General features: G+C 43.4%; 2 protein-coding genes and 1 long non-coding RNA gene across 3 annotated transcripts in view; 1 reads left to right on the plus strand and 2 right to left on the minus strand.

Moving 5' to 3' along the window:
* Window positions 1-100: 100 nt before the first annotated feature.
* On the minus strand, window positions 101-14,867 carry LOC112988387 (WD repeat-containing protein 49-like). The gene is made up of 17 exons (XM_064507602.1): window positions 14,821-14,867; window positions 11,465-11,708; window positions 10,534-10,639; window positions 9,735-9,886; window positions 9,210-9,316; window positions 8,014-8,116; window positions 7,846-7,925; window positions 7,704-7,758; window positions 6,628-6,673; window positions 5,408-5,467; window positions 4,727-4,889; window positions 3,972-4,061; window positions 3,185-3,243; window positions 2,782-2,923; window positions 1,755-1,836; window positions 1,162-1,250; window positions 101-171 (listed from the first exon to the last, which is right to left on the minus strand). The coding sequence occupies exons 2-17, from the start codon at window positions 11,671-11,673 to the stop codon at window positions 101-103; spliced, it is 1,614 nt and encodes a 537-aa protein (XP_064363672.1). The 5' UTR covers window positions 11,674-11,708; window positions 14,821-14,867.
* LOC112988424 (uncharacterized) overlaps window positions 14,840-24,665 on the minus strand; it is a 14,906-nt gene continuing 5,080 nt past the window's right edge. The window contains exons 4-9 of the mRNA XM_064504952.1: window positions 23,600-23,830; window positions 22,039-22,121; window positions 21,467-21,559; window positions 18,049-18,094; window positions 17,091-17,137; window positions 14,840-15,254 (exon numbers count right to left, since the gene is read on the minus strand). Coding sequence (XP_064361022.1) covers window positions 15,125-15,254; window positions 17,091-17,137; window positions 18,049-18,094; window positions 21,467-21,559; window positions 22,039-22,121; window positions 23,600-23,830 — 630 coding nt within the window. The 3' untranslated portion in view covers window positions 14,840-15,124. The remainder of the gene's footprint in view (window positions 15,255-17,090; window positions 17,138-18,048; window positions 18,095-21,466; window positions 21,560-22,038; window positions 22,122-23,599; window positions 23,831-24,665) is intronic.
* Window positions 21,335-23,299, plus strand: LOC112988389 (uncharacterized). The gene is made up of 2 exons (XR_003260525.2): window positions 21,335-21,581; window positions 22,714-23,299. It is a non-coding gene; the product is annotated as an uncharacterized LOC112988389 (long non-coding RNA).

Below are 24,665 nucleotides of genomic sequence, written 5' to 3' on the forward strand. Positions count from 1 at the left end.
GGGGGGGGAAAAAAACCAGCCATGTAAAGAGGCAGATGTGTTGATTCACAGCCTGCTTTTCAGTGGACTCATCAACAGTCAGTGTGGTAGCAGCTGAAGGTCATAGGAAATCTTTGAATAAACTTTCTTCTGGGAAGAGGAAGGGCAGAAAGCAGGATGACAACATATGAGCTGCAACAAAAAGCACATACAGAAAACAGTCGCTGTTTTAGGCAAGATACTAAGGGAGGGGGGACTTGAAGCATTGCCCTGATTGATCTTTGGCTCCAGGCTATCTATTCATGTGAAGCAGGGTTGCTTTCCCCTAACTCTGAAATTAAGGGTACTGGACTGCCAGGTGCATTACTAAATTTGATGTGGGGGTAGGGATTTAAACTTCTCTGTTACAGCTGAGCAGCCTGATTACCAGGTATCTGCTACTCTGATACAGGTATTTGTCATGCATATATTTGTGGTTTTTTTATCTGCCTGTGATTAAGCTACAGTATAGCTCTTTGAAAAACATTCCATAAATAAATGCATTTTATGTAATCTTCAAAGTCAGATGTTATTTATTCCATGGACCCTGATCAATCTTAAAAAACAGTACTGCATTCAGTGGATGTTAGCTCAAATAATTTTGAGTGACTTTCAAAAGTGTTGAAGGAGCCAAAAAATGCAAATAGAAAAATAGGACCTAAACATACTAGTTCCACAGATTAACAAAAAAAAAAAAAGCATAAAAAACCCTCAGCATCTACATCTTCAAATTTTAAAATGTCTTAAAAATCTGGCCTTTAGTTCTTCTAGCTGAAGGAGTTCACTTCTAAATATGGTTTGACAATACTCTTCCTCGTCAGAAAGTAAGAGGCATGCTGGGAATGGGAAAGAAGAGAAAACCCCATAGCCATTCCTTGTGGATATTAACAAAACCCATCCGGTCATATTTTATATCACTAGGAGCTACACTTGAATAAGATGCAAGACTGAAGAGTACAGGTCCAAACCCTAAATCCCTTGCTGCATTCCAAGACTCTGTCACTTAGACACTCACTAACTTATGACTCCAGTGGTAGGGTAATTATAAAAGTTTATATCATCTTCCTGCAGGTATTTCTTTCACGTGCATCTGCTGTTTGGCAACTGGTGCCTTCTGAGTGCTTAGCTGTTAATATTACTTACCAATGTATTCTCCATCCAAACTCCACAGGCGGACTGCGCAATCTATAGATGAGGACAACAGGACTCTATCTTCATCTATCACCTCTAATCTATCAAAACAGAGAGCAGAACAGAAAGGTATGTGCAGAGGCTCCTACTAGGAAACCTGTGACAGCATCACTAACTCATGCCTTCTGTTGTTGAACTTTACTGCCTGAAATTTCTTCTGTGGGGGGCAGCTTTACAGGTTGACTTCAATATATGGATGCTTATCCGTCTTGGCATGCCTCTACAGAGACTGTGAGGGAGAGGGATCCTCCAAAGAGAGATTCAGAAAGGGAATCCACCTCTCAGGATCGGTTGCCCACTGGGGTCCCTGCTCCCTCAGATTGTTGAGGGGGCTGGCAGATCCAGCCCTCTTGGACTGAGAAGCTCTGCCGGAGCGTGCGATACCTGTGCTGAGGGCACGCGACAGAGCTTATGGAGCTCTACCACATCGTGTGATACCCATGCCTGTGGCACATGTTACAGGTCTGCCGGAGCATGATATACCTGTGCCTAAGGCATGTGCGGCAGTGCTGATGTAGCTCTGCTGGAGTGTGTGATACCCACACCTGGGCCACATGCGACGGTGCTGATGTTGTAACCCAGCTGCTTGTTTCGATGAACTGAAGCTCCAGGTAGTATCAGACATATCTGAATGACACCGATGTAAAAATGGCACCATAATGGCGCTTCACATGATTTGAGAAAGTAATTACCACAGGCAACCTCTGAACATTGGCAGAGGAGAGAGCTGAGGTTTCTAGTGTTGCCAGTGTAGATGATAATTAAGTAACCCAAACACGTTTGCACTAAGAAGCAGCTGTTTATAGGTCTGTGTACTTTGTAGATATTTACACAGCCCAAACTGCACTACATAAACCATACTTACGATACAACCATTTTTATGTGCGCTCGCCAATGATGCATATCTACAGCAAAATAAAGAATAAATTGTAATATTCCATATGATTCACAGTAATACACAAATATATGTCAATAGCAAAGAATATTTCACTGAGAGACACTTAAGACAGGCAACAACATTTTGTGCAAGGCCAAACAAAGCCTACGAAATAAAAAACTAAATATTTCTGCCTCAGTAACATTGTTTTAATGCAACAAAATGTTAAAATAGTTTTCACCCAGAGCACGTTAAACTGATGCATGTCTGTTTATCTTCCACTAAACTGCATGGATTTGAGTGTCACAGGATGATATGCCAACATCCTTACCGAGATTTTGCTCAGTCCTTACCTCCTACTGAATTCAAAGTAGGTTTGTTAGGATTTAGCCAATGGACCATTAAATTGTTTTACTTAAAATGCTACACAAGGGCAAATTTAGCTGTGCTGAAAACAAGTCATCACATAACCAAGGTTAGATTTATGAGAGTGTACAAGACAGGAAAACAGATTAAAAATGTGTCGGGGAGGAGTATTTTGATTTGTTTGGAGGTTTTTTTGATATAGCCTCAAATCATAAGTACTTTGTTTATTTTAATCCTTATTTTCTCTTACTGCGTTTGCCCAGATGCACACACATACATATGACCATTCAAACAGTTTATCTATGTAAAAAACAACTCATACCACATACATTGTGGGGGCTCCTGCTCTGGATTCCCAAGGGCATAATCCTTGATGCTGTAGACATACACATAACCATCACTATCGGCTGCATAAAGAAACGAATCATCAGGAGTGACAGCTATGCTGCTGATTGGAGATTTCACTCTAGACTGAAATAGACATTCAGGTATGATTAACCAATAATTTTCAGTCTGTGATAATACAGTACAGATAGACTATTTCAACGGACTTAAATTGCAACATACAGGTGATACAACAAATCGAAAGAGGAGACACACGTTTGTAATGGCTAATCAAGGAGATTGCACTTTTCCTTCCCCCTCTCCATACACAATTTACCTGGAACTGCAAGGACAGTGCCAAACAGTTCTGCTTGGCTTACTTTTGCCAGTGTCAACAGCCAAACTTACAGGTATGAAGGTTGCTGGAGGTGGGGCTCCGCTGAGCAGACTCCAGAAGCTGAGAGAACCTGCAGAAAAACAAATCAGAATGGCAAAAGTATTTCTCAGCAATTGTGGAGCATGAGTCTATTGGGACAGGAACATAGAGGTGATGAAATCAAAATTAGAAGTAACGATCAAACTATTCTCCACTAATTGCCACTTGTCTACAAGGTACTTACTACTGATCTGTAATACACTGACTTTTCTAATAGTGATGTTTCGTCATTTTTATTACTCAGCTCAGGTATTCTCCAGGTATTTGCCTTCTGAGCAAATGATTATTTTCACTTAAAACTTTAACATAAGACAAGGGAAGGATCAATAAAATATCCAAATTTAAGGGGGAAAAAAATAGCAATCAAAAAAAGTTAGAGCAAGTCTTGCTATCAGCAAAAAACAAAGTTCTCCCGTAGAATGGATCAGTACATTATCCCAGGGCCAGAGCTCCTGCAGATTTTACTGCACAGGAGAGGAGCATTCAGTAGCCACAGGAACATGTTCTAAGATGCTGACCTCCCTTTAGAAGCTGTAAATCAATAATCTGAAAATACATCCTTATGGATAAAAAGTGAAGGGAGAGGAAAGATTAGTTATGACTGCAATCTGAGAAACAACTAACTCACAGTTTTCCAAAAAACATAATTAAGGTCTCTTTTTTGAAAAACTGTAGTACAGATCATTTAAAAAACACCCCATACACCACTGAGCTGTGACATTGCTGGGACATACACCACATCACAGTGCTAACTCCTACCTTGAGGCCCGTTGGAAATGAGAGTTGCTGCTCCAGATTCAAGTGTAGTCATGCGAGTCCTTAGAAATACAACTTGAGTAACACTTGTGTCTACAGCTTAGAAAGGAAAAGGAAGAACAAAATTCATGTCTTCACTGCAAGCCTGTTTAAATGCTAAAGAGTTCAGAATTACTCTTCTGTAAAGAATAAAACTGAACCAATAAAATAAATCATGTTGACACAGCAAGATGTCCCCCTGTTGCTGTATTGAAATTATGATCACTAAAACCCCTGCTTTTGTCCTTTTCTAACTCAGCTGTAACATGCTGATATGCATTTATTAGAGCTGTCCCTTTAAAGCCTCACAAAACCACCATTGATATTGAATATCATCACTGGCGGCTTTCAGCAGAGCTGATCAGAGAAAGATGGAAACCTTTTATAGTGGAAAGCTTGAGTCTATTGAAATGGAAAGCACTCTGCAGAATCATGTTTTTTAACTACAGTTTTATTTTGGAGTTAAAAAAAGGAAAATTCTGAGAGTTTCTGAAAGAGGCTGTTTTAGTAGTTTTAGAACAAAACTTTTATTTTTCTTTAAAAGTTCGAATGATAAGGTTTACTATTTGTATAGTAAAGATATATATATATATATATATATATGTATATATGGTAGAAGTAACCTCTATCTTAAATATTTTTCTGGTATTCCTTTTGCAAATATTTTGGAAAGCTGAGGTTTATTCATTGTCACTGCATTGCTCCCAAATGGTACTTGCCTCCTCCCTCAGTGCAGTCAGTAGGAAGTGGAGTGTGAAGTTTGCAGTAGACACAGCCAGAGCTCATGTTCCAAACTATAATTTCACCGTCGTAACTAGCTGTGGCGAGCAGAGCTGGTGGACAATGAGCAACACACAAGATATCCTCTTTATGACCTTGGGTCTGGATGCAAACAGAAAAAAAGCCATGAAGGAAAAATCGTTCATCCTCCCCTTTTATTCAGCAGGCTCTCTTCAGCTTGGTCCAATCACACACAAGAGCCTAGAAGAAGTGATCCCTGCTCTCAGTCTAATGTGCTATACATAAAGCATGAGAATAACCTCTCCCTTCTTCATCTTCCCTTCCCAAAAGGCTTGTATTTTCCATGACCCTGCCACAGGCTTGGTGGTACCTGCTTTCCACCTCCCACCTCAGTTCACAAACATTCAGCTTTATCTGTCTCCTCTTCCCTGAGCTCAGACTATTTCTGTCTCTGACTTCTCCTAGACATGATGAAAAGTAGTGACCAAGGCATGTGTGCTGCTAAAATTAAATTAAAAGCTGACTACAAAAATCTCATTTGCCTAAATTAAATCCAGACCAAGTATTTATTTGTTGATCCATGCTGACTTACACTGCACCATAACTTCCTGGGCTCCTTAAAAAAATGTATTTGAAATATACTCGAGGTGGGTTCTTACTATGTCATCCTGCCAAAAGGGCTGAGGTTTCTGAACATGATGAAGCTCCTCTGTGGAGTCCTGTACCAAAGAAGACAAACAAGGGAGACACTGTATATCCACAGACAGAAGGAGTTTGCTCTCCCTCTCCCTAGACATGTTCGCCTGCTCAGCAGGAGGGAAGACCAGTGCTATGGAGACTGAACAGTACTGCCCTGCAAAAAGAGCTGGCCAGAAAATGGAAATTCCACTTCACAGAAGCTAAAGAGGTTCCTGAATTACTTTTTCTTCCAATTTAATATGAAGTGAGGTACTTTTTTGTTTGTTTGTTTGTTTGTTTTTAAAAAAAAAGAAAGCAAGAGAAGTGTCCCAGAATGGCCAAAAGCTAATTACAGGCTTTTTCTTTCCCTCTCAATCCCATTCGCAACATTGCCCTGTTTGTTGAAGCCAATAATGTTTGGTTTCAACAAACATCCATTTTATGATGAAAACTCCTTTGTATGACGATGCCAAATCGTAATAACTGCTGGCAATTCCCAAGGGCACAGAAGGAAATACTGCATCTTATGAGGAAAGAACAGGCCCTTCATATCAGTAGAAGTAATATGTTTCCTCTCTGCATTTTAAATCTAACCTTGGTAGAGGCCACTGTGTTTTGGCTATCTGACAGCAGGTAACTGCATGTTTCTCTGATCACTGCCAGATAAAGTTTTACACAGATTTTTCCCTATAAATGGCCCAAAATTCTGAATTCAGAGGACAAGAAAACATTGTGGCACTTACTGTGCAAAGATGTACAGACACCGAACTTTCTGCACTGATTAGACAAGCTGAACTCAAAGGAACTGCTCCCAGTCCCCAAAGTCAATCCAAACCCAAGCGACTGGGATTTTACCAGGCAATTCAGAGTTTCATCCACATGGCACACATACAAGCCTTGGAAGAAGCCTCAAAATTGTGCCTGCTTTCTGAGTTCAGCACCATCATAGTCTAGAGAGGGGGAGGCCTAGTTTAACACCACTTGCCCTGTGGAATGATCCGTCAGGATTTGTGTATCTTGGACATATTTTCGGTTTCAAGCCCCGACAGAAGGTTTTAGTAGTGGTAAAAAGTTTTTTGTTCCTGTTCAGTTTTTACAAAGATCAAAACACTGAGTTCTGTTTTTCACTTAAAATAGGCATTTTATACCAATATTTTAATGCTAGTAGATCATCTCTTTTAGATGCAGTCTTTCTACTTACAAAGTACACGTTTATTCTTCTGTCCCATCCAACAGCTACAATACACCTAGGAGAACATTCAGGACACAGCTCAGGATACATTTGCTTTATCAACAAACTTTTCCAAAATTAAAAAGAGAGGAAGTATTTAAATATGGCTAGTTCAAATATTCATACAAGGGCAAATTTACCCACTGGTCTCCAAAGGATGAAGCAGTTACCTGCAATCTGCCACTCAGGTCTTACTCTCTCTCGGAAACCACAGAGCTTTTCATCGATGTGCTTGGCACTATGCTTAACGTAATAGGCTCTGACTTATATGTGTTGCTATAAGACAAATAGCACAGTGTATTGTCTATGATGTAGCAGAGCAATGACACAGATAGACAGCTTATCTTTTAGAGCACCATCTGATTTGCACACTTCTGTCTAAATGCATGTGTAGAAGGGAGGGGATAAAACAGTTCACAGGGCAGCTGAAAAATGTAAAAGCCAACTGATACAGCTTTCAGTTAAGTCCTTAGCTCAGGACCAACTCTGCCACTGCTAAGGGACTCCGTCCTGACCAAGACAGCTCACAACGTTTGGTCTTGTCCTCGCGAGAGGCAGGACGTGTTCTCTCCCGGGGGATCCTAGGAGGGGTAGGGACCTTCCCCTGGGAGCCCTGCCTTTGCAGGTGGTGTGGAGATGTGTGTGACGCATGGGAGCCCCTGGGACAGACCCTTTCCCAGCTAACCTCTTTCCATCCTACATCTTCTCTGGAGGTGTGGGGGTTCCCTGGGCATTGCTCCACTATGGATGTGCAGACCAAGCCTGCCCTTACAGGCAGTCACCGACAACCTGAGCTTGCTTGGTCAGGCTGGGCAGCTCTGTTTGTCTGTATTACAGCTCTGCTTGGTTTTATTTATTTATTTATTTTTTCTTTCCAGAAGCTGCAATACATGTTTCTTTCTGAGGCACACAGATCTGACTAATCCTTCAGGAATGTCTCAGGGGAGTACCTTCCCACAGAAAAGCAGGGTTACTTGCTGCATAAACTCCCACCAAATGTATCCGCCCCTGGGACAAGGCTCACTCAATGCTGTGGAAGACCTTACTTGCTCCCATTCACCTCCACATACGTGCAGTCACAGATCTCGTCACACTTTCCTTCTGCAGGAGAAAAGAAACCAATCTACTCACATCTGTGCCCTTTAAATATTTTCCAGTCTTTCCTTCAGATATTCCCAAACTGCTTACCCCTCTTCAGAGTATGCAGACAGTGCCCATTATTGTAATTCCATATCTTCAAACATCCATCTCGGCCTCCTGTAACCAGTCTAACACAAGATTCAAACTGAATGTTTTTTTCTGCATGTGGTAGCAATAATGCCTACAGAGATTTAATAAACATGGAAAGAAATGTACCTTCTTCCACTGCCATCAAAAGTCAAACAGGTGATTGCTGCCTCTCCATGAGCACTGGTGAATTCAAATAACTGCTTACCTGTTTCAAAATCCCACACTTTAACTGTCTTTAAAGAAAGAAAAAAAAAGATAAAGAAAGTTGGAGTCTGAAAAGAAGCTCAGACTTTCCATTTGAATTGCCACCCCTGCTCCCCCGCTTCATGCCCTGGCTTTCTTTTCTGTTGAACGGCAAGCAAAAGGCATACCCTTCTGCCACCTTTACTGAGATCTCAAATATCTACCTCAGCAATGCTACAGTGGGGGCTGGAGGACAGGTTTGAATGGGATTTAGCTTATAGGACTATAAGGACTATAAGGAAGAATCTTTAAAGGCTCTTGTACTGACATGGATGTGGGTGTCCAGCACCTGCATTTCTGCTGATAAAGCTCCTGTAGTGTAAACACCCACTGTGGGGTGGGCACACAGCTGCCCACGTCTGGGCTGCTCCACCCTGCGGGCTGCCGTGCTCGTTGGGTCGCAAGACAGGTCCACCAACACTGGCCTCGTTTGCAGGACCTGCCCTGTGACTGTGCTCAGAGTACATACCACCCCCTTCAAAAGACTGATGGAGATGGTCAGCCCTGCTTTAATCCAATATTCAGCGATTTTGGTACCTATAATCCCTCCTACAGAAGCTGCACCGGTTTATGTAGGAGATGCCCGGATGTGTCAGCACAGAAGGGCTAAAAGTCAAGTGACTTCAGCACAGTGGATCGAGGCCATGCACCTGCAGGGACACAAGATCCTGCTGAGCGGAGTACCAAAACAAGGTACTGGTCTATCTTATCAGCTGTCCTTCCAGTTTAACCCTGGAGGAAACTCCTGGGGCAGCACCCAGGACAGCTGCTGGGGTTTACTGCTACTTGAATCATTTACCCAAGGGAAAACCCACTGCAGACTCTAGACAGACACAGTCCAGTGGGATCAGGGAGCAGGAAAGGGAGCAGCATAAATAACAGAGCCATGTTCTCAGGAGCAGCTGCTGAGAAGATGAATGTGATGTGTGCTGCTTTATACCTTCTACAGTATTCTCCATATGGGCTGCTAAACAGTTGTAGAGAGCAGGGCATTAAAAATGCACAGGCAGACAGAAAATAGCTAAGACTCACACGAGGACGTCAGAAGTACTACCTCTTTAGTGCAATTCAGTTTTCACTTACAGATCCTTCTGAGCAGCTCACCACCTGCCTGAATGCTCTGTTATACTTGCAGCACAGAACAGGCTCCACGTGAGAAACTACCAAGTGAGGCTCTGGAAGAGGCCTGTTTCATAGAAAATCACTCCAGTCACTTACAAAGCATGTAGCGTACCCTCCTTACAGTCACACAGCATTTCCCCCAGGGCTCCTGAGATAGGGATCAGATCGGCTGGGCCACACTCTATAGAAGTGTCACAAAAGGTAGGAGCATTCAGAGCTGCTATCCATCTTTTTCCTGATACATCAGCCAAAGAGGGGAAAGAAGGATGCTCAGTTTAAAAGGCACTAAAAACTGAGATAAGGAGAATGAGGCTTTTAGTCCTTACAGACAATATGCTCTTTATCTGTCGCTGTTATGGCACTCCTGTGTGACCTTAGTAAACTGTTCTCTCATAGACCCCACATTTACCCAAGCACTGACTTCTGAAAAAAAACCCAATACAAAGTACCCTCCACATCCTTTATCCCCAGCCACCCTTTACCTCAATTTCAGATAAAGGAGAGCAAGTGCATCTGCAGCAACATAAAGTGATTGCGTGCCAGGTGCATAGAGGCAAGCAGAGAGCTCGCCCTTGATTCCGCTTGCTTTTGAACAAGCTGAAAACAAGCAGCTCTGGTCCTCAGCATCCCAGATCTATGGGGAAAATAGAAGAAAAGGGAATGTGTTTTACTCTAAAGCCTGGTGCACCTCAGTGTGCAGGTGAGCATCCTGCCCAGGCTGCACTTAGCATGCTTGCAGGAGGATGGTAGGAAGTCTGGCAAGAAGTGTTCAACTATTTTGGAGCATTTCTTTGGAAGGATCAGAGGTTCAGCAGCAAAAAGCACTGTTGGAAGTGCTGACAAATGCACCAACAGGAAAATTCTGCTCTCATTTCTGGCCTGTTTATAGCTGTGCACATCCCTTGCAAAGCATGCACAGCCACTGCAACTTGTGGAAGGGAGAAGAGAGACCTGAAGCAGAAGTCTCATCTGGTCTTTGATCACAAACAAAGCACTGGCTCAGGCCTCGCTTTGGCTGGGGTGGGTGGTAGGTGCCCTGGGCACAGTTATGCTGTGTGGTAATACAGATGCTCAAAGGAGCCAAGTTAAACTTGGAGAGACAACGCAGTGTCCCAAAAGCTGAGCATTTGACTTCAGAATTGCAAATGTTCTTCCAATACAGGCAAAGGGTATGTGTTTCTTTTGTGCAGATCATATACTAGTTACACATGCAGAAGTTGGAAAATTTCAGCAAATTTACATAGAAAGATCAAGAGTATTATATCAGTACCCTCTACAGACCTTAATCATGTTATCTGTGGACACAGATATAATTTTAGCATCTTCTTCAGATATATGGAGGTAAAAGATCGGTGCTGTGTGGCTTCTGAGCATGCCTATGCATTGGCTGAAATTTAAATAAAAACAGCTCAGTATTAAGCAGTTTCAATCTATGCGTTTCTTATTAAGCCAAGTAAAATGTAATGGCCCTAAATCTATTAATGCTTGTATTCTGGAGAGCTGTACTGCAAGTTTTCTCATGAAAATTTTAGCAACAGCAAATCTTCACTAAAATGAAGGCAGAGGTACTGCAAACAGCTACCTGAAGAAAGCAGCTTTTCCTGCTAGTTAATACTGTTTCACGGCTTCTTTGTGCTCCCCACCTCTGCCTGCTTCCATCTCTACTGCAAACTCCAGTTCTGTTGTGCTCCTGGCATTCCCCCTCTGTGCAGAATGCAACACAGTGGCCTTCTGGCCTATAATTAGATTTCCAAGAGTCTTGGTAATGTACAACGATGTGGCAAAGCTATGACTCAGAGTCTAAGGCTCTCCTCCTCCTGAAGGCATCTGTTTCAGCAGAAAATGATGCAGGACTGTGAGCTTAGTGATGATGAATTGCTCCAGCCAAGCTTTCTTTGAAAACAATTTGGGTTTCCGCAAAACACCTATTTATAGAAGCTGTTTTTCACTGGGGTTTGAATGAACTAATGGGGTGCAGTACTCTTTTAAGAATAAAGACCTGCAATATGATGCTCCTGAGCATCTGGTGGTATCAGAAGTAATGCCACACAGCTCTGTTTATGAGCTCACAGACTGTTAAAGACACTAGTGACTTGCCTCCTTTACCCAAACGTAGGGACGTAGTTAGCTGGTGGGAACAGCTCGCCTGCCACATGAGGCGCTGCCATCTGGCCCACCAAAGCCCTCTGGCAGGTGTCACAGGCCCCCTCACCTGGGCACATAGGGGTTCCACAGCCGGACGGTTCGATCCATTCCTCCCGTCACAAGGAGATTGTTTCTCTTACTGAAGGCAAATGTTTTTACTCCTTTGTGGACTCGGAACACAGTTTGATCCCCTTTGGCTCTCCTTGGAGGAGATCCCATTGCCAGCTGCCCTTTCCTTCCTTTTGAGCCTTTCCCAGGCTCCTGAATTTCTTTCATCTGCTGCTCAACATTAGTAGCTCCAACAGTGCACCCTGAAAAAACACAGAAACCTCACTCAGCAAAGCCAGGCAGCTAGAAGGAGTCCAAGCCCCCAGACTACCTACCACTGTTTGTGAGTTAGGCATTATGATCTTGAGTCATTGGATTTTCATCTTTCTTAATTTTAGAAGTAGTTAACTCATACCCTTTTTTATCATATTGATGTATTCCTCCTCCCCTACCTAATCCTTGATGACAGTTACTGAGTCGCTCGTTAATTGACACAGCTGTTTTGATCTTCTCTAATAAGTGAGCCCACCTCAGCTACCTAGCTGTTGTTTGTTTGTTTTATCCTTCCTTGAACTTCTTCCAGTTCATTAGCAACCTTTTTACCAAAGAGCAATGTGGACTGACAGCAGCTTTGCTGGTGTCCTTGCATGTGCTGTTCATCCCAAAGCACAGGCACAAATGCAGCTTGCGCCTGCACCTGAGACATGACTTCTGGGCAGGAGAGAGCAAAAGAAAACCCCACAGGGACCAAGTGACAGACAAAAATTAGATATTAGGAGAAAAGCAAACACTTCTGTCATCTCCCTCCTAAAGCACAGTTGTTTTCCTAAAACAAGGCAGTAGAAAAGAAAAGCCCAGGACAGATAGGAATCAGCACCACAAAGGGAGTTCACGTCCTTTCTTCCTCTTCAATATTCCATGTCCTTTTTTATACAACCTGGAAGTTACACAAAATTAGCAGTATTTATCCAGTGCGGTTGTGATCTGTTGCTACTGAGAGGATTCCAGCTAAAGCTGCCACAGAATTTCAGAGCAGAATAATTATCTATTGCTAATTTTATAACCTTGAATTAAGCACATCCTCCAGTTATGATCTACCCAGGAAAAATGAACTTTTTGAAATTGAAAAACAATGTGTTTTTATAGTCAGATCATGAACTAGGAGAGTAGTTGTCATTGTGCCAGTGTCAGCTATTTTAGATAACTGTATGTCTGCCTACTGTCTGGTGAAATGAAACCATAGACAATGTGGTATCGGCTTTGTCTGCAGCTACCACATTTCAGCTGAAAAAAAAAAACCTTCTTGACATCTATTGGATTTGCAGCGTAGATGGGCCATTAACCTTGTGCATATTCTTCACACTATATGGGTAATAATATTTGACTAACTCACAGTGTTGCTGTTAAGTAATGACTGTACTTTGTGCGGAGGTTACTGAAGGGGAGGTGCTATTCTCGCAAATTATTACCACAAGTGATTTAGGATAACAAAAGTGCACCACTTCTCTCTGGGAGAGACAGACATAGGGGCCTGAACTGGAAAAGGAAAGACTGAACTCCAGAGGCTTCAGGTTTTCATATTCCTCGAGAAAATGATGATTTTAAGAGGCATTGCTCATGTGGCCAGATGACAAAGAGGAGCTCTAACGAACAGGAACAAAAGGACAGTAGTCTCATCGTAAGTGTTGTTCTGGATGACAGGAAAGGATAGCTTAAGGGAAAAAATATGAGAAATATTGTACCAGCAATTAATTTGCACTACTTCCAACAATTCAGGTAAGACTAGAGAAAACAAATATATGGGTTTAAAGATGGTTGCTATAGAAACCAGAAGAGATTTTATAGTTGCTTATGAAAGTAAAGGAGGTTCTGATTGATAAGACAATTACATTTAAATAGTCACTATGAAAACCAAAGGTGACCTTGAGGAGGCATGAGTTCTCTCACTCTGTTCCTGTGGGCAGATGAAGACAGACTGGATGGGGGAAGGTCTGGGCTGGGCGATAAAGCAAGCTGTAGCAAAGCCACACGCTGCTTACTGTGATGTTAGAAATGTTCAGTGTTTCACAGTTTAAAGCTGCCTGAGTGCTGATCTGTATATTGATGAAATGTATTTATTTACTTATCCTCAAAAGAGGGGATTTCTCTCACTGAAGTCAACAGCAGCTCTGCAGCTGACTTTCCTGGAAGCGAAAGAGATTTTAGAGACCTTCCTATGTCTTTAATGCATCAAAGCAGGGAAGTACGTTTGCACGTGTCCCATTGAGCTCAGTGTTTAGCAGCTGCTCATGTGCTTTGCTGAAATGAGGCCATGGAGTTGCTGAGCACTTTTCACCTCCGCTAACAAGACCTGTGCATGCGCAGCGGTCCCAGAAATAGGAAATGAAGTGAACTGAATATGTAAGTCCTTTTCTTGTGGGCTGGTTATTTAAGGACTGAACAAAGTTAGTCAGCCCACATGTGACACAAACCAGAAATTTAGTACCATGATAATTCCTCAGTAACCATTTAGCATTTGTTTTAGATATCCATTTTTAAGTCATTGGCAGGTGTTCAGCATTCCTGTACACAAGCCGAAAACAGAAAAAATTATTCCATATGCATACTTTTATGTTATCACCTTAATTAATGCAAAGTTTCTCCTCCAGGCATTTGAAACACACTGATTCCTCCCTAAGGGTTCAGACTGTGACAGTACCCCCAAGGCCATACCCTCCAGCTAGTTTCTCTGCCCAAATTAGACACACGCTTCTGTGTCATTTAGAAAATCTTTAGTTCCAACATACCAACAAATCAGTTATTAATCAATCAGAGACTTTTATCTTGCATAATTTCCAGTGAGGGAAAAAGAACTAGATGGCAGTCTCAGAAACACACTTACATTTCTGAGATTTCACCAAGTTTTCAGTGTAAACATGCAGGCAGGAGGAAACAAGGTAGTCTGGAGAAAACCTGAGGACACATGTCCTTGTCAGAGATGCTTTTAGACCATAGGAATAGGTTACCAAGTAGCACATGTTCTTTGCGACTCTTGCTCTCCTGCATTAGCTCCCAAAGTTGGTGAGACTGGTCAGGAAATCAGTTCAGCTCAACTGCAAGGCTGCTGCCTTTTCTAACTAGCCCTGGATGGGCTTATAAATTGGTAATTCTGGGGGAAAAAAAGAGAATTCTGCTTTCACTCTGCCCCCAGAACATGGATCCCTTCTGTCATCAAAGAAAATGTTTACACTTCAGGCCACTACTAGAAATGAAGGTAGGAATGACACTGTGGTGGGGCTACAGTAACCTGGAAAAGCTGCAGGCCTGGAAGCACAGAGAACACATATTACCTTGAAAGAATTTCCTAATGGTTTTAAAGATAAGCAAAATTGTTACCTATTACTAAAGCTGTCAACTCATGGCTGGAGGTAGAAATCACGGCTTTAATGGAGTCATAGTAATTCAGCTACAAAGAATGAGAGAGAATGATATTTAATACAAAGTTGTGCTCACGGGAAGGTACAGTCTGCTAGGCTACTTTTTATTCTGTTTTTTGTGTCTGTAGAAAGGAAAAAAACACAGATGAACAGAATGAATTAAACTTTTTTCATTAGAGTGTAAATGTGTAGCTGAGCCTCTTCTTCTCAGCACGCTGCTGCTCACACTCTGGTCAAATGACAGAGTAGCTCAGCTGTATTTTTTATTTTTTCACCTGTGTAACCCAGTCCTCATGCACTTTCCAGCGGATGTAAGTCACACTGGGAGAGAGAATAGCGCTCTCGAGGCAAATGCTTGGCAGATTTTCACCTTTTGGTAGTTTCTTCCATGTTCTGGAAAAAAATTAAAGTCAATGGTGTTAAGTTGGGGAGAAAGCAAACAACCCTTCCTGGAGTGCTGGAAGGCCATATTTCATCCCCTTCACCCATGGACAGTGGGGATTAGCACCTGCATGAGAATTCCCACCTGAGCCTTGTTGCATGGGATTGCCTCAGTCTATGGTGCCTTTTATAAGCAGCTGCCATGGCAATCCTGGATTTCAGGCTGCTCCAGGATACACACAGCTGGCAAAGAAACCAGTGGGAGAGCTAACGAGGTCTATTCGAGCAAGGGCCCAAGGTGGCATAGTGAACAGAGACGGCAGGAAGGTCATTCATGCATGGTCACTCCCAAGCAGGAGTTGTGTTATGGAGACACTTTCCTATCTCCACAGCAAACTGGGTTCTGGTTTTCTAAGCTCCACAGTGAAAGGAGCTGCACCCTCTGAGCTGCCAGAGGCAGGCAGGAGGGAGCTGAATCTTCATGTCCAGAGCAGTGAGGGTTGACTACACCATGCCTTCTCCTGGCCCCAAATCACTGACAGAAAATAAGGGCTGGTACCTAAAGCCTCCTCACTTATTTCACACAAACAAGCCTGCACAGTTTTCTGAAGGTGATATCTATGACCCCTCCTCTCATATTTCATCAGAGGGATGAAACAACTATCTCAAACACTTGGCTGCAATAATTAAAACCAGCACCTTTACCACTATATCCTCTGCAGCTTCTCAGCATTGGGTTACCCTTGCCTCATGGGTTTAGGTCTCGCTTGTTGGGTAGAAAGAGCTAGAAGTTTTGTTCTTTGCTTCTTTAAGTGAGATCAGGTATTATGCAGAAATATCAAACAACTTGACAGGAGTCATAACATGCTCTTCCACCAGGCACTGGATCAGTGCCCAAATGCACACATGGGAATCCAACAGCTTTCTCCCTTTAGCACTGAGAATGGATAGCACTTCTTTATCAGTGCTTGGAACAGCTCAGAAAGGTACTTTTCTGAGACATTTATCATCCTTTTCTTCCAGGCTGAAATGGTCTCAGAACATGCCTCCTGTAAGAACACACTATTCAATACTGACTTCAAATCATCCCAATCTGTACAGGCTCTCCTGGGCCTCGACAAGCTTATACAAGAGGCATAAGCTGTCTCTCACAGACTGTTTCTGCAAGCTGCGTTTGGAAAGCCGTCCAAAGAGATGATACAAATTTCTCTCCTCCTCCCACCTTCCGATTTTAAAGAAAAAAACACAAAATGATTATGATGACAGCCAAGCAACATTTTGAGAAAACAGACCATGAAACAGTCAAAATCACAGAGGTTTGAAATCCTGTGGGATGTGTATTGCTTCAGTGTCCAACCCTTCAGCTCTCTGAAAAGTGACAAGTGGCCATGAGCCTCATAGTTTTCCCCTGGTAAATACCATAAACCAGTGGATAGTGCAGGAGCAAGCTGATCTGGACACACACTGCAGTAGGGTTTCTCTGAGAAACATGTAAAGACAGTAAGCACCATCTGCTGGCTTGATCATGAAAAAGTATCACAGGAATTTTCCATCTGGTTGCACGTCTCCGCATCTGTTCTGCCTCCAGTTTTAGGGCAAACACAAAGAAATTTATGCAACAGCATCAGAATGGAGCTCCCCAGGTGGGTAATTCTAGCCAAAGCTAGACTGGGAAACATCAGTTACTCCATTGATAAACCAAGATAACACAGCACAATACAAGATCAAAAGAAGAAAGTTAAACCCGGTAAAAATTCACAAAGATTTTATCAGCATTCAAACTGAGCAGCATTAAAGACTTTCACTTTTTACCTGGTTTTACATTATATTTGAAACATAGGTGCTTACCTTAGGAGTTCTCCCACAGAGGACATGAGCAAAATATTGACACAGCCCTAAAAAAATTGAAAAACAGAAACAGCCAAGAAACGTTTTGTAAGAAAATTGTAGGCACATACTAATTTTCCCCCTCAGTCCCTGATCTCAAAGGCAGATTTGCACAAATAAGGATTTCAGGATTTGGCACAAATATAACAGGGCAGTGTTTAGCAGATGGCTAATTCATGTTGTAGATATTTGTTATCCAAGGACCCGTGATTAAGCTAGCAAGAGCTGATGGCACATATCAGCTTCACAAAACTGCTCAGCAATTTACAAAAATTGAGCCCAGAGAACCAATAAAAGTAATGAATACATGAGAATTGCCAGTTTCCAAATGAAGAGGAGAACCAGCCCCAGCCTTTTGCATCCAGAATGAGACAGAAAACACCATATCCACCGTTAATTCATGGGAAGGCCTAATCCTGCAAGTTGCTGGGAGCCTTCAGCTCATGATTGCCTGCTGAATCCAGCATGAAGTGTAGTGGTGCTTTACACATCCCAGGTTTTGGGTCTTAAATTAGCTAGTTAACAAAATGGCTCAAGGAGCTCAAGGGCAGGTGTTGGGACCCAAGGCTTGGAGACCACCCACCTGCACAGCCATCTCTCTAGAACTGGGTGTACAGAGAGCTCCTGGCCCTTCCTCTCTTACCTGGCCAGAGACAAAGTGCCAACAGTATCAGGGCTCAGCAACAGAAGGAACTGGCCCTTGCTCCCACAGGAAAGGCATTTGGCTGCACTGAACAGGTAAAACAATTCACTTGCTGCAGCTACGCCTTGGTTGCACTGGTTAAGCTGTCTTTTTAATGTTTTTTTTCCCCCAGTCTATCCCATTCCCTGGCTAAGCAGAAGAGCATTGGACAACACTGGGTAATCAGAATTTGAGATTTGAAAACAACCCAAAAGGAAGACTTTTTCAAGTGCGTACCTGATCGTCTCCGTAGAGAACCATACACTCGTCATGATCAGTGTAACTAAACAGAAGAGAAGAGCAGTAAACAAGACCTTTCACTGCGTCCCCACTTAGGCTTGACGTGCTCAGCAGCTGAGTGGTGCCCTCCCAGTGAAAGGAGCATTGTTCCCACTGCCGCAGGGTCTGTGCAGACCAGCCAAGCCTGGTGCACCAGGGCTTGGGGAGGATGAAGGGTATCTGTGTGTACTGCGGGGGGGAGTTTTCCCACTCTGTCCCTCCCCCAGAGTTGGTAGGGTTTATGCAAGGAAGAGCTAATGGAGGGAGGTTTGCTTCATCTTGCACTTTCTATGTAGGGTTCAGACAGGAGGTACCTGAATCTTAGGGTGGGGGAACTGATAGCAATTCTCCCCAGCGGCTGTGGAGCTCCCACCCCAAAGGCAGGGTGTCAATACTGCTTACTGCTCTTCGCTGCTCCCCACTGTTGGTCGCAGCCCATAGCTCGGTGCTATCAGCCATGTGTGAAGGTGCTGCCACTGGTCACATGCAGTTCCTTCTCTCTCCCCTCCAAGAGCATAAATTGCATATAAAGATCTTAGTCACCTAATTGAAGCCCTACAGTGTGGCCAAACCGTTGGCTCCTTAGTTACATGCAAATCTCCAGCCGTTCAAATGTGGCCCCATCACAGAGCTGTCCTGTGTCCAGCACAGAAGACTGCTGTGCAGGATTTGAGTTATCCAAATCCCCAGTTGCAGGAGGAAATGAGCCAGTGGGGGAGCTGAACATGGTATGGACAGGTTGTCCGCCCAATGCTGTCATGAACAGAGGCAGGGAGACCCTCTGGGAGCTGTCAGCAGTGACTTGTGCAGCTCCTCCTCAGTTAATGTCTTTTGGCTCTCAGCCACATGGCAAGTGCAGTAAGCACCTCTCAGACTCAGTAGGTTGCTCACCCCCACAGCGCTAGAAGCTGTTCATATCACAGTGATGGAGGCTGTAAAAGAGCCTGGATACACCCGACTAGGCTTCCTCCTTCCTTGTGCCGTGTGTGTTGCTTTTAGGTTTTTACAGAAAACTAAAATGGCATAAGAATGCCTCACCACTGCCACCCACCACATAATCAACTCCCAAGCCGTGCCCCGGGAGAACCTGACCTAAACGTTTCAGGGAAGCTGGGCTATTTCCAATGTACTGCATTTGCCAAGGCTTTTTACAGCCTTTCAGCTGCAAAGTTTGATGTCCCAAATCAGAACCTGGCTCATGCAGAAGATTTAGACAGTTCTTTATGAGGAAAAAGTATGTCTTAGCCTCCCAGTACAATAACAACTAAAGAAAAAAGATTAGCCAAAATCCTGTGGTTAACACTTCCTGGGAGGAATGGGCCTGGAGGAGGAAAAATAAAAAATTTGTAATAGCCTGAGTGCTGTATGCCAAGTTTATTCTGTCAGGCAGGGACAGAAGAGGAAAGATACATATCTTGCTAACTCTAGCCAAAGAATAATTTTTTCCCAGAAGATGCTTTAATAAGCATTTGGAGACATCTCCTGAGACTACATTTGTTATATGAAAAATCTGAGGTTTAGTTGTTTTGAGTCTACTTTTGCTTTACGGACTGCAAGATAAAGTCCTGTTAATATCCTCTTCATGATTAGGTTTGTCCTGCCAGACATCGATGTGAAATTTATTATAGTGGATATTCCATGCTTGCACAGCAGAAATAAATAAGAGAGAACACTCTTGACTGCTGTGATCAAGTTAGTGAACTTAACAAAGGCAAATCTCTAACAGTTCCTTATATTCACAACCTCTAGCTCGGTGACAAGAAGATGAATGACAGATATCAGAGACTTCATTTCGGGAAAACAGCTCAGAACAAACCCCTCAAGCCTGTTCTTTCAGTCTGCAGTATGCAAATTGGACAGTTTTAATGGTAAATGCTAGCTATGTTCACGTAACCAAAATACACTGAGGATTCCTTACTCTAAGCATGAAACATTATTTCAACACTAATGCCAGCATTCAGGTCACCTAATGCATCGTTAAGTACTGTTTGACCCTACAAGTATCTTTAAACATTTGGTGTGAACAAAACCCTGTTTTCATTAAAGTCTGTGCTAAAACATCCCCGTTACTTTTTACCTCCACAATAACGTGTTCATGCATTACAAGGTTTATTGCTTTATCATCCCATTAACCCAACCTTTTGTTTGGCAGAGGTCCTACCCTTATACCTGTTTTACAAAACAATAATACTAAGCTTCCCAGGAGCCTACTTGCTTTTTGTTTGCAACACTACAGCTTAATATAGGCAACTGTTTGCTGCTTCTTATTACATATCCTTGTACTACCTGATAATAAACTGTGAAACATCATCTGCAAAATTAATTGTAACATGGCTTGTTAATTATAAAAGGTGCATTAAAGCATTAAAGTACATGTTTCATTTAACAAAATGATTAGTTATAAATATTTTATCATAATAGCAGGCTGTTTGGTACAGTACACAGTAGTTAAGAGGGACATTTATCGCACTGGAGGTAGCCCTGCTTTTAGTCACTTGAAAGGGAGCAGGATTAAACCTGTTCAGCCAGTACTGTCCTCAGAATAATGCCCCAACTCCTGCAGCAGAAGGCAGGATTCAGCAGAGCACAGCGTGGCTTGCAGAGGAATATCAGCCACCTGGACAGCAGACAGGACAGGACAGAAACTGAATCCTGGAAGTGTTTCAGAAAAAGTGGCCCAATTCAAACAGTCTCTGCAAGAGAGCAAGAACCCTCTCTAGAAGTCGGTTTGTCACTCAGCCCCACCACAGACCCCTCAGAGGGTCTCTGAGTCATTAATATTTCCTAGCAACCACACCATGAGGCAGGAAGAGGCTGTTATGTCAGCTAACAAGGCTAAGCGATGTCACTGATTCACCATTTTGTCCACTCTGTTAGGACATAGGCCTAATTGGACACAGGCTTAGGGCCCCAGGAAAAACACATGGAAAAACACCTTGTGCAGTGGCAGCCCAAGCGAGGGAGGGCAATAGTTTCACAGGCAGCAATGCAAGCTAGGGGCCAAGGGCATATGGAGGCATATGGAGGCAGATTATCAAAAGGCGTTAGCAGTATTTCATATTCACTCACCATCAATGGCAGGATGCATCCATATACTATCATTTGTCATTCAGTCTGACTTCAAGCTGAATAAACACCCAAACATATAATGTGGATAGAGTAATGTAATTAAGATTATAAGTAAGAGAGATAAAATGGCCTATGTAACAATACAGCTTTGTATTTCTAACAGGATATTGTGAAGAAATATCACGTGAAAGTATAATTGCTGTCAAGGCCAGACAGATCCAACAGTGCAAACAGTGAAACAGAAAATGCAGACTACAGAGTATTGATGCTGAACTGGGAATGACAGCAGGAATGGAGTATTGCTTACCAGTAGTCCAATCTCAAAGGGATGGCTTCCAAGGCACTGATCTGGCAGTACGGCTCAAAGTTGGAAAGTTCGTACAACTGGATTTCGCGATCACTGTCAGACAAATTTTAAACAGGTAGCAGATTTCTCCTGTCACTTGGCAGTGTGTTACATTTTTTGTTTTAAACATTCTTAAAGTATAGTTTTTAGAGTGGTCCATAACGGAACTCATTTAAGGTGGCTATGTGGATTACCTGTTCTTTTTCATTTTTTTGTGAACATAGAATTTGATCCAACGTCACTGAACGAGTTCACAGAAGATGATGTGTAATTATTTCCCACATTTTTGTGTGGATTTATCAAGCTGCAATTTCAAGCAACCAGACTCATGTTTGTTACATCCATGGCCCTTGAGCAGAGAGTGACTAACAAGCTTGTCATTGTGGTGATTTTGGAAAAGGGCCCTTAACCCACTAGTACCTCGCTTGAGACCATTTAAGGTCTCCTTTGCCCTTTCCCCAGACATGGTGACAGGAAATTACTGCAGTTAGATGTTTACTTGTGAGGTGTATTTCTTGTAAGAGACCACTCACGCTGTTCCCAGGAGGAGTTTGTTGTACTGTGTCATGACAGTGAAATCCAACATCCACTTAGGTTTCTTCTTGGCGGTCTTCTCCTAAAAAGCAAGAGAGATTGTTGTCATCCCCATGCACCATGAAAAGACAAGATGATGCTGCCAAGTGTGGGTTCTGCTTTGGCTGCACTCTAACACATCCAATGACCTCAAACACCTTGCAGAGATTAAAGCTGAAGGTTAACTGACTTCAGCCAGGTTGAGCACACTGTAGATTGCTTCCTATTAAGTATAAAGCGGAACGAGGAGCGATCCTGTTCCACTCAGGATGAGGCTTTTGCTCACCACCTATAACACTGACAAATCAATCATTATACAGCATCTTTTTTTTGTTGGTGGGGCTGACTCTTGCCTCACTGTTTCACAAAGTATGGCTGCTGTGATCAGGCATGTGAACATGGGCTTACAGTGACTTCTTCTGGGCGCTTGTTTGAACAAGAGCTTACACTCCTCATTATTTGCATTTCTTGTGGGGTTTCGCCCCCTGGGAAACCTTCGGCTTTTGCTAAAGTCTTGATGTGCCTCACATCCTCCTAGAGTTAGGACCACCCTCATATCCCAGCGTCTCTTTCTGGATGCAGAGTAAGTGCATTTGCTTTCCCAACCACTAACTGCTACTTTTTTTAATCAACAGACTCCTGTAACTGTCAGCTGTTTACAACAACAGCGATAACCCTGCAGCAATGACACACCAAGAGCAATGGAAACTCCTATACAACTGTGAACCTTAGTGGAGTATATCATCTTTCCGCAAGGACTACTTTTCAGCTAGGAGCTGCTGGAGCAAATGAAAGGAACAGACATTTTCACCAAAATAAAATGCATCAGAGATTTCAGGTCCTCATGCAAGCAAGTGTAGCTAAAATGATCTTGGGGATTAAAACAACAGCTAGTCATTCCCAGGAGTATTACACTGTATGAACAATATATTTCTATGTGCTTCCTGTAGACTAAGGAATATAATAGTTCTACAGATATTTTTTATTGCTTTTAACTCATTATTAAACAGATCTGTAATTTTTGTGGCTTATAGGTACTGCAGTTAAACTACCTGAAGGTTCAAATTATGAGACTGTTGATCATGATACTGCCACATTTAAAAAAGAAGTCTTTTTTAATGCCACATTATGCTTATAATTTGTAAACCTGCATGAGGTTCTGGATCATTCTAGAACTTTCTTGTTCCCACTCATTTTCAATTAAACTCACCTTTTTTTTAACATCTTGATCATTTACTTCTTTTTCGAGCCAGACTGGTAAAGCCAATAATGTTATGAGGGCTCAGTCACTGATAATTCTGCAATTTTATAGGCTTTATCTTTAACAACAGCATATAAGGAAATATTTCTACTTTAAATCACCACACACTGAGGGAACTAATATGAGCCTGCATTTTAAGAGCAATTCTCTCTTCCTGCAGAGCAGAATCACTTATGAGCATCATAATTTAGACTCGCACATTGAACAGAAGAAGTCAGCATGAAACATGAAGGGCTTATAAGAAAACAAAAAGCACCTACAAAAATCATCTTGCTTCGTTTCACTTTCAGCTGCGAAGACCAGAAGGACACGACACCATCTTCCCGAGCCGTCACTAGCGTGTGGTCGGCCAGGGAACAAATGCGGAGGACGGGTTCCCCGTGGGAGAGCTGCTGCCTCGCAGCGGGGAGCGAGAAGGCCGTCTGCTTCAGCTGGGCGGAGGACCTGTCCTGTTCGGCATACTCCAGCTGCATGTACGTGCAGAAGTCATTCTGGCACAGAAGAGGTCTGGTCACTCGGGAGCGCGGCAGTAAAACACTGATGCGCTTGTGCTAGGCTGGGCAGCGATGCCCCCCCCCCATGGCACTGCTGGGCCTGCTACCCGCTTTCCACTCAGTCTGAACGAGGGATCAGCTACATGTTACAGGTTCCCTTTTTGGCACTCATAAACCAAATGTGAGTTGCACCAACACTGGCCAGGCCTCCCTGGGCAGCCGACAGCAGAGGCAGAAGCGGAACAATGCTCGGACTGCAGTTGACATGGGTTGGAGCAGTCTCCAGAGAAGGAAATTAGCACAGTTTGCAGCAGCTGCTTGCAAGCCTTTGCTTTGCTTTTCTCCCTCCCTCACACCCTGAGCCTTCCTGCCTCCTCACCCACCATCGTCAAGCCCTGTGCAGAGGAGCACAGTCCATCACACTTAGGGCTTGCAACAGGGAGCAGGTGGTGCAGCATGTGGTTCTTCCCTGAGGGCCTTCAGACACTGGATTCCCCTCCACATCTTGCAGGAGGGCCTCAAAAGCACAGCTAGACAGGGTCTCACCAGCAGGTTTTGCGCTGTGAGTTGAGGCTGTGCAGCTCCCTCACTCCCCTTTGGGCTCAGCCCACCTTTGCTCTGGAGCATGAGGTGTCCCCAGGTGCACGGCACAGCCCTAGCTCCCACCCCGCCAGATGAGGGCAAGGAGTGCGGTGGGGAGCTGGTGGGCAAGATCCAGGACTCCGCTGCCAGGATATGGGCCCCCCTGCTAACTGGACACTGCCGCATCAGGGGGGCACCTACGCGAGCAGAGAGGGCAGCCCGGAGGGCGCACAGGCTGCCACTCGGGAGC

This window comes from Dromaius novaehollandiae, chromosome 1 (genome assembly GCF_036370855.1).
Source record: "Dromaius novaehollandiae isolate bDroNov1 chromosome 1, bDroNov1.hap1, whole genome shotgun sequence".
NCBI lineage: Eukaryota > Metazoa > Chordata > Aves > Casuariiformes > Dromaiidae > Dromaius > Dromaius novaehollandiae.

Coding starts and splice junctions, on each gene's coding strand:
- LOC112988387 (XM_064507602.1), bottom strand. CDS start 11,673: ATGAAAGAAATTCAGGAGCCTGGGAAAGGCTCAAAAGGAAGGAAAGGG. Junction 9,317..9,734: donor CTCCTTTATCTGAAATTGAG/GTAAAGGGTGGC, acceptor TCTATGAAACAG/GCCTCTTCCAGAGCCTCACT. Junction 7,926..8,013: donor TTTGATGGCAGTGGAAGAAG/GTACATTTCTTT, acceptor ATCTTGTGTTAG/ACTGGTTACAGGAGGCCGAG.